General features: G+C 27.1%; 1 protein-coding gene across 1 annotated transcript in view; it reads right to left on the bottom strand.

Annotated features, from left to right (window-relative positions):
• The window catches only part of LOC107437149 (neuropeptide F-like), a 52,403-nt gene extending 46,159 nt beyond the window's left edge, over positions 1 to 6,244 (bottom strand). Inside the window, exon 1 of the mRNA XM_016049061.3 lies at positions 5,954 to 6,244. Within this exon, the coding sequence (XP_015904547.1) occupies positions 5,954 to 6,129 (176 nt within the window). The 5' untranslated portion in view covers positions 6,130 to 6,244. The remainder of the gene's footprint in view (positions 1 to 5,953) is intronic.
• Positions 6,245 to 10,432: the final 4,188 nt, after the last annotated feature.

Below are 10,432 nucleotides of genomic sequence, written 5' to 3'. Positions count from 1 at the left end.
TTCATATTCTAATACACTCGGGTAATAAATTTGGAAAAAGAGGATAAAATATTTAATAGATTTTAGGCTTCTGTACCTTTCTAATGCTTTGAAAAAAATCATTATAGCTAATTCAAGAACTGTTTATTATTATTTTCATCAAAGAAAAGAAAGATACTGATTTAAATTAGATAAATAATTTTATTTTTTCTGATAAGGTATCACGATAAAATTATCAAATTTTACAACATTTACTTAATTTTATCACTTGTCATAAAACCATATTTTATTGTTAATTTCAACAAATCGCATCGGCAAAAGTTACCGAGCTTCTTGGTGTTCCCATAGAGCGAGAAAGACGATAAATTTTACCATATTTTGGTAGTTTTAACCATTTTAAGTGTATTTTTTTAAAATTTATGTAGATCACACCACTCATCATATTTAAAACTTTGATTCACTCTCAGAAAAATCAGTTCCATGTTCAACTGTTTGAACGAAACTATGAATCCTAATATGGTTCAAAATTTTCTGCTACATTTATAAGCTACTTTCATATCACAGTACTTATATTTATAAAGGTGTGAATTAAGCCTTGTTTCAGTTCATGTTGATTCATGTTTCAAGGGAGATCAGTTGGCACTATATGGTATGACTTAGTACTGTATTAAGTTTACAGTAAATTTGATCAAATGATGATTTAACATGTTCTAAATGTTCTGTCCTAAAAGTGCATATAATTTTGTAAAATTGTCATTGTCAAAATAACGCAAAGAAAACAACAGAAAGCAAAAAAGAATATATGATAAAATAATTAAAAATTATAATAAAGGAAGAACACAAAAATTGAAATTTATTGAAATTAAGCCAATTTAATCCCGAAAAGATATAATCACGTTTTCAGCTCACACACATACGCGAACATTCGTGCTTTCTAACATTGTATTAATAGAGCCAAAGCAAAATACATAGATGCAATAGTGTGAAGAGCAATTAAAAAACCAGACTGAATCTATTGGTTAATAAAATTTAATCGAAAAAAAAACAGTATTAAAATTGAATAAAAGAATTAATATTAAGAAAACATGCATAAAAGAGACGTCACGTGTTCACGGTCAATTTACAAAAATGATATAAAAATATATTTCCGTAACTAATTTGCATATTATAAAATATGAAATTGAAGCGTAATAAATGGAAGTGGGAAAATTTGTTTTGGATTTTTTATACTGACTTTAATAACCTACTTGATTCTTCTTGGATTTGTCAGATAGATGAATGCGTGCAAGGTAACAACATATTAAACTGTATGACTTAAAAATTATAATAAACAAAATTTCGCGTTTTAAGAACATAATTTTAATTTGATTTTTATGGAACTTAACTGACATCTATTGAATTATATTTGTTATTTTAATTGAATGTTTCAGGAGTTTCTTGCTTAATTATAAAATTTTATAGCATTTGCAATAAAGATAGGATCTCAGTGATTTGTCTGAATTATAATTGCTCACCGCAACTTTATATTAAGCAACATGACTCAATTATTTTATATTAAATTTGTTATATTAGGTTCAATTTTCATTTTAATTTAATGATATTGTATAGAAATTAACTACATTGGTTGGATAAGAGTTGTTTTCTTATTAAATTTTGGAAAAGTAAGCCAATTTATTTTTTAGATAAATAAATATTACCATACATTCTTTCAATTTTATTAGGTAATTATTAAATTTGACTAAAATAGTATTGATAAAAAAGTTTCTAGAAACAGTTATTGCATTCGATGCAATTAATTTGTTTACATTAAACTAAGAATCAGTCCTTTTATTCTGTAAGTCAACAATGCTAATTTATCTTCTTTTTTAATATTTAAATATGCAGAATGAAATTTAAAATTAATATTACAATCATAATTACGAATCAGGACCAAAAAAAGTTTAAAAATGAATTACATAACTCAGAAAATTAAAAATAATTAAATAATCAATAAACAAAATCATGCAACTTTTTCAGCTATCATCTCCTTCGAAAGACGTTAAAAACATATGACCACAGTACTTATATTAGTTACCTTAATACCTATATTAGTATATTTATTACCTATTAAAGCAACAACAATTGTCCCAATATTTTTAGTATCTATATAGCCGAAACATTAAACATCATCGGTGTCAACAATAATATGACGACTCTTTACAGTTCCTCCTCCATAAACTTTAGTACCTTTCCTCCATTACTTACCTCTTCAATACATTACTTCTTTTTATTTCAATTAACAATATTTCAAAATAAACTTATAAGTTTTTATCAAAACCAGTCTCTATAGCACATAACAAGCAAGTGGTTTCACATAAATTTGGAGATAGTAATACGGTTAAGTAGTTTTCAAATGGCATCCACTTTAATCAATAAGCTTATCTGACATAACGAGTAAATAAGTAAATATACTGAGGTATTGAAAAGGAAATAGGCTCCATTTTTATTAAATTGGGTTGTAAGCAGGCAAGTACCACTAAAGATATCGTTTAAATATTTTTTTTAAAGAATAACGGAATCGTATACAGTTTAATAGCAATGGTTTATGTTAACCAAATGAAAAGAATTTTCTCTCAATTCCTCCCGGTGGGACTAAGAGAAATATTTAAACGAATTTTAAGATCGGGTAATACAATATAATATGCATATCAAATACTACTTAATTTTCATATTCTAATACACTCGGGATGTTTTAAATTATTATAAGTTTTGGCAGTTTTATAAGCATTTATTAAAATAAGAATGAAATTCATGTATATTTACGTAGTATATTGACTATTTAGAATATTTTAAACCATTATGTTTGAAAAATAGAATTGTCATGTAAAATTTAAGAAAAAATATTTTTAATCAATTGTTTAATTTTATAATCAAGCAATTCAATGAAATTAAGATGAAATTTAATCGAAATAAAATTACAATTCGAATTTACATTTCTTGATGTGTAATATCATAAATTCTCACAAGCTCATTTTCTACTAGGAAAAATTTGTTTTATTTAGAATGTTATGAACTATTACGTTTGAAAAATAGAATTGTAATTTAAACTTTAAGAAAAAACATTTTCAATAAATCGTTTAATTTTATAATCAAACAATTCAATGAAATTAATATGAAATTTAATCGAAATAAAGTTACAATTCGAATTTACATTTCTTGACGTGCAATATCATAAATACTCACCAGCTAATTTTTTACTAGGTAAGTTTTTTTATTATTTAGATTGTTATAAACTATTACGTTTGAAAAATAGAATTGTCATTTAAACTTCAAGAAAAAAATATCTTTAATCAATCGTTTAATTTTATAATCAAACAATTCAATGAAATTAAGATGAAATTTAATCGAAGTAAAATTACAATTCGAATTTACATTTCTTGACGTGCAATATCATAAATACTCACAAGTTCGTTTTCTACGTGGTAAAAATTGTTCTATTTAGAATGTTATAAGCTATTACGTTTGAAAAATAGAATTGTCATTTAAACTTCAAGAAAAAAATATCTTTAATCAATCGTTTATTTTATAATCAAACAATTCAATGAAATTAATATGAACTTTAATCGAAATAAAGTTACAATTCGAATTTACATTTCTTGGCGTGCAATATCATAAATACTCACAAGTTCGTTTTCTACGTGGTGAAAATTGTTCTATTTAAAAAGTTATAAACTATTACGTTTGAAAAATAGAATTGTCATTTAAACTTCAAGAAAAAAATATCTTTAATCAATCGTTTATTTTATAATCAAACAATTCAATGAAATTAATATGAAATTTAATCGAAATAAAGTTATAATTCGAATTTACATTTCTTGACGTGCAATATCATAAATACTCACCAGCTCGTTTTTTACTAGGTAAGTTTTTTCATTATTTAGAATGTTATAAACTATTACGTTTGAAAAATAGAATTGTCATTTAAACTTCAAGATAAAAATATTTTTAATCAATCGTTTAATTTTATAATCAAACAATTCAATGAAATTAATATGAAATTTAATCGAAATAAAATTACAATGCGAATTTACATTTCTTGATTTGCAATATCATAAATACTCACCAGCTCATTTTTTACTAGGTAATTTTTTTAATTATTTAGAATGTTATAAACTATTCCGTTTGAAAAATAGAATTGGCATTTAAACTTTAAGAAAAAATATCTTTAATCAGTCGTTTAATTTCATAATCAAGCAATTCAATGAAATTAAGATGAAATTTAATCGAAATAAAATTACAATTCGAATTTATATTTTTTGACGTGAAATATCATAAATACTCACAAGCTCATTTTCTACTAGGTAAAAATTGCTTTATTTAGAATGTTACAAACCATTACATTTGAAAAATAGAATTGTCATTTAAACTTCAAGAAAAAAATATCTTTAATCAATCGGTTTAATTTCATAATCAAGCAACTCAATGAAATTAAGATGAAATTTAATCGAAATAAAATTACAATTCGAATTTATATTTCTTGGCGTGCAATATCATAAATACTCACAAGCTCAATTTTTACTAGGTAAAAATNTTTTGTAACTTAAATCCTAACTTATAACTTAGATACTCTTACACTTCTGCCTTTCAGTAATTTGTAGAAATCCAATCTTCGTCCCACAAATCTTCTACTGTTACTCTCAATCCGACTTCATCATCAGGCTCTGCCCACTCGAAGTCATCATAAAAATGCCATTCTTTCTCAAAACCATGCATGTCGTAATGAGCAGCTGCAAACTTTTGCCTTGATGTCTTTTCCAACCAGTCCCCCATCCTGTCGTTTTTCATCACCTCCTGCCCTCTAACCGACAGTCGTGGTTTCGGGTCTTTTCTTTCCTCTTCAGCGAAACAGTAATCATTCTCCCCTTCATCCTCGTAGGGATACCAACCCAGATCTTTCGGTTCAATCCATTGCCAGATTTCATGAAACTTCTTGCTGTTGTACGTCGATTCTTCAAACCATCCAAAATCATCCGTGTGAGTGTTTGGATACCAAATAGCAGGCGGCTTCACTGTTAGGTAGCTGTTGCCTACTCGGTCGAACTCTTCAACGAATCGAGCCTCCACACGATCTTCTGCGCAATATGGTTTTTGCACAAACTCTTCTTCTTTCTTTTCCTGGACCTTCACTTCTTCATTCTCAACCAGTACTTCCTTCTCTTCTTTACTCCCTTTCTTTCCTCCCCGTCGGAACCTACACGCACACACAAAAAGAAAAAAGAAGGAAATAATATTTAATTTTAATTTGCATTACATTTTTAGGTTATAAACTTAAATTACAATCAATGGCAAAATTACTAGACGAACTTTAAGACTCCATGTAAAATCTTAATTATCAAGTGACACTCTATGTATAGCTTTATCGTTTTTTTACGAGACCGGTTTGCACTTGTTAACGTTCGTAAATCAATTTTTTAAATAAGACGATAGATAATATAAATTCGATAGTTGGACAAATTCGACGATATGTATAAATATGGAATATTTATTATATCATGTATTATGATAGTATATTATAATAATTAGATCAAATTATTACACGCACTATAATTTTTTAATAATTGCTTGTTTCGCAGTAGTTTGTATGCAATACTTTTATATTTAAACATGCATGCAATGGGTTTTTATAGAGGAGAATTTTCATATACTTCCTATATGTATTTATTTTTAGCGTATTGCATTACAATGTTAACACATTGATACACGAACATAAACAAGCGTAATCCGGTTTAAATCGCGTAAAAAATAAAGCTATAAAGTATCACCTGATAATTAAAGATTTTACATAGAATCTTACAGTACGTCTAATAATTTGGCCAGGTATTGTACTTAGAGAATTAAAAAATTTTAATGTTTAGTATTCTGATATATATATGAATTTACTGTTCTAGACGCTAGATAAAAACGCGCAATGCATCCAAATGGCTTAGCTTCTTACCTGGGTCGAGCAATCTGAGAGTAGTACTTGTCCAGTTTTTCCAACAAGTGCAGGGCTTCGGCCATTTCCATGTCATCTTCCATATGAGGATTGGCCCTTGATCCGTCCGGCAAACTAAGGACTACTAAAGCAACGGTTATCGTAATTGCAAAAGCAAAAACTCCAAGTTTACCCATTTTAAGTAATTGTAAACTTTAAATGTTAAAACTATCTACTAACTGCAGTGTTTATTGACTTTAAACAACAGAGTGCACCGACTGCTAGGATGGTGTGGATTAGAGAATGGATGAATGATGCGATGGTATTTATGCACTTTCAGGGTATAAAACAAAAGAAATATGTATCAAAATTGAAGGCTCCCCTTTATCCGCCAATCACGTGTAAGGTTTGTCAGGAGCCCACGTAATCCATGGAATCCTTCCATTGGCCGAAAGTAAGGAGTATTTTAAAGCAGATCGATAGAAATGGCAACAGGCTGTAAGGGAATTCGAAGATGTCGCCTTTTTGTCAAGATGGATTTTATTTTTTGAAAAATAATCTATTTTTATAGCTTCGATCTATTTTTAAAATAGTCAATGAACATCTTGATTTGTAAATCACTTTCGAATCTTTTAATAACATTTCATGTCTAAGGGTAATCAGAAGATTTTGTTTTTTGGAATAATGCTAAAACATTTTGTGAAAACAATTTTTATGATCTTTCGTTTCAAAACACTAGTTTTTTCAGGTAGATTGTTTAAAACAAGCATGTGCATCTGCTGATTTTAAATTTGCAAGGATTTAGATAGCTACGATCATTTCTCAAAAACTGAACACTATGAATGTAATTAAAAATACGTAATGTGTCAATTATAGTATAAAATTAAAATTTCATAAACATTTATAAAATTTTATACATATGAACAAAATTTTGCAAATGTCCAAAATATTATGTCCAATTTTATATAAAGAGTTATTTGATTCAATAATTTCATATTTAGTCAATTTGATATTTATTCAATAAAGAATTTAAATGCGTGCTCATTATTAATTTCATCTATACTTCGTTAAAAACCCTCTAGAAATTTCTCATATTCCATCAGGGTCTTATAATCTATGCTAACACCCCCTAAAACGTCTTCTCCAGCATTAGTAACATATGTACTAAATAATGACGCATAGCAAAAATTCCGAACATTCTCCAGAGCGGCAATTGGAACACTGATATTTATAGGAGGTTGTTGATGTTTATTAATTTCGCACCTGCAATCTACAACAAAGAGAAATATTCTTTTGTATTGGTCTTTATAATAATAACTAAGCATTTCTCTTTAACTTTAAGGGGGATAAATCACACCTAGTGCTTTTTAATTATGCTACACGAATTCATCACGAACTTAAGCAGTGTGAAATTTATCTTCTTTTTTTTTCTAAAATAATAAATGTTATGATAGAGTATATTCACAATATAAACTTTTCAAGTTACGTCTTAATCAATGCTAACCAAATATTAATTAGAAATGTCAAACTTCACGAATCGTTCACATTTAGAGAGCGCCACAATTAACGTCAGCTAAGTTTTTCTGTACTAGAATTTGAAATAACCATTTTAGAATTTGGTTAAAAATGAAATTTAAAATGTACGTATGTTTTGTCAATGCAATTTCTATTATTATTTTTTTAAGTATTTTTTTAAACATTTTCCTATTGTTTCTAATATTTTCTGTTAATTTCCTTTCCAAAAAGTACGTTGCATTAATTGAATTTTTTTGAAAAAAAGATTCTTCCTTACGTTTCTTCTTCTTTAAAACAAAAACCGGAATCTAGATTTTTCAGATCATTTCACCGTTCATTGGATTATGAATAAAGGATAAAATTTGGAAAACAAAAAAAAAACGAATCTTATTTGTGAGACCAAACATCAAAAACGGGAAAGTTTCCTGTCAAATAATGTGTGTTTTCGGCCAATAAACACATTCCTGTGGCTCTTTAACCTCTATACTCACCAGACTTGAATCCTTTTGGCCTTCTCTTCTTTCTGAGAATTCTTCTCATGGTATAATCATTTTAGGACACTGAGAAACGCTTAAAAGGCTCACGGTGAAAAAATTTCTAAAAAAGGCATATCTGGCAGAAGAAAAATAACATAATTTTGGTAATAAAACTGAAATGCATGGTTATTAAATCATTCTTCCCATGTCTTAACATAACATAACATAAAAAACATAACCTAATATAATATATCATGACATGAAAAAAAAACTATCAGTGAAAAAAATTAAGCTTATTAGTTGGCGATTTCTGCAGGTATGTTCCTTTTTAAACAAAAACTGTTTTATATGTTACATGGTGAAAGAAATTCCATTAAAACTATCATACTATACGGTAACTATAATTCTGATTTAAAAAAAAACCACAGTTCTTATCATAAAACCCAAAATATACAGTGTTCAAACTACCTATTTCGTCATTTTTCCGTTCATATGGAAACGGCTTACCAGGAATTTTGGTTTTCATAGTTCTTATTATCACACATTAAGTAAAGAATACAAAATTGAAAAGTAAATTTAACCAGATAAATGATTTTTATACCATGCTCTAAGGTATCATGATAAAGTTACAAATTCTTACCAAATTTATCAACTTTTACCACATATTAAAAAAACATATTTAATTTTTTAATTTTACTCAAATCATTACCAAAGCGGTTCGGTGAAAATTGCCGATCTTTTTTTTTGTTTCCATAGAGCCAGAAACACGGTAAATTTTACCATATTCTGGTAATTTTGATCATGCTTTTTTTCTCAGTGCTATCATCGATCAGATAGAGGCTATTCCAGTATCCGAATTCCAAAAATATTGAAAAAATCAGTCTCATTATTTAATTTATTCACCTTTTATATAAAACAATATCTGTTAATTTCAGGTATCTCAAAATATTTTACACTATGCAATTTAATTTGATTTTTGCATTTAGGAACAAAATGTATTTCTATAAAAATTCCACTATTCAATTCTTTAATCTAAAAGAATTTATGATAATATTTTCACAGGAAAGATGAATTAAATTTTTTGAAAAACAAACTTTTCCTGGAAATTGAAATGATGTGCGAAATGCATTACCAGTTTGTAACTCAAATTCTGTCAACAACTTTTAATTTCAAAGGACCATCTTACGAAATTAATCTCCTTTAAAAATATTATTAATAAATGAATTGAATTAATATCTTACTAATTTGTGAAAAACATTTTTCAGTTATTATTAAAATTTGAAAAATTATTGAAGAAAATTACATTAATGCTGATTCTGCAAGTCTTAATTTAAACACTTGCAAATAAATATGTATTGATCTTTTCAAGCGAGAAATAGGAAATGAAATGATTTTATTAACGTAAAAATGTTCATAACCAGTTATCTTCAATAAGATTACGTGTATTTTTGTATTCGTTTATAATGTCAATCAATTTTTTTTTCTATTTAAATTCATAAATTGTGGCGCCGAACAAAAGATTAGGAATTTTTCTAAGCGCTGAAGCTTTCATTTTAAATAAATGAAAAATGATATTAAGAGAAAAATTTAAACATGAGATTAACTAAAACGGTTTTTAGTAAATGTTTTGTATTTCATTGACAATCTAATTATTTTTTTTTTAATTTATAAATGCGGCTTTTTTTAAAGAAAAATTGAAATGACTAAATCGAGATTTATGTTAAAACCTTCTAAAATAATTTCGATTACACAGTGTTTTGTCAATAATTCTAAAATTAATTTTGAAGGGGACATTACTTTCGAATTTTTAATCCAATTTTAGAGCAAGCATTTTCGTTTACGTTCTTTTAATGATTATGCAATTTCTCGGTATAAGAGCATTTACTTATATTTTAGAACAAAAGAAACGACTGAATCAGTGAAACATCATTCTATATCTGTACAAACATTAGCATCATCTTTAATAAAGACTAGATAATATATTTTTCAAGAATATGTCAATTACATATCGGAATTAATATTACAAATTGATTACGTGGAAAATGAAAAATTATCTAGGTAACTAAATGAAAAATTATCTAGGTACATTAAATACATTTTCATATCATTTTTCATGTACCACGCTTATGAAGAGTATAGAATCAGTCTAGACATACAAAGTTGTTACTTTCCTTAAATATTTATACCTGCCTCTTCAGAAAATTTTTTTTTTTTCGTTTTGAACATTTTTTTTTTGTTTTGAACATTTGAAATATTTTTTGTTTTGTTTTGTGAATTTTATTTTATTTTATTATAATAGTCGTTAGACAGTCGACTTATTGATGCTTTTACTGTTTTTTATATTTACCTTCGTAGTTGTAATTTTGAACCCAATCCTGAAGACAAGTGAAATTCTGGATCAAGCAATGGATCAAAAAGGTTTTCGAGGAAGACGTTTTGATGAAATTACACCCCTCCCTTGCTCATGTTACATGCAGACAAAAGCCGAGAAAACCTCTCTCGGTTAGCC

The sequence above is a fragment of the Parasteatoda tepidariorum genome, chromosome 3 (genome assembly GCF_043381705.1).
Source record: "Parasteatoda tepidariorum isolate YZ-2023 chromosome 3, CAS_Ptep_4.0, whole genome shotgun sequence".
Classification (NCBI taxonomy): Eukaryota; Metazoa; Arthropoda; class Arachnida; order Araneae; family Theridiidae; genus Parasteatoda; species Parasteatoda tepidariorum.
This window is presented reverse-complemented; position numbering and strand designations above follow the sequence as displayed.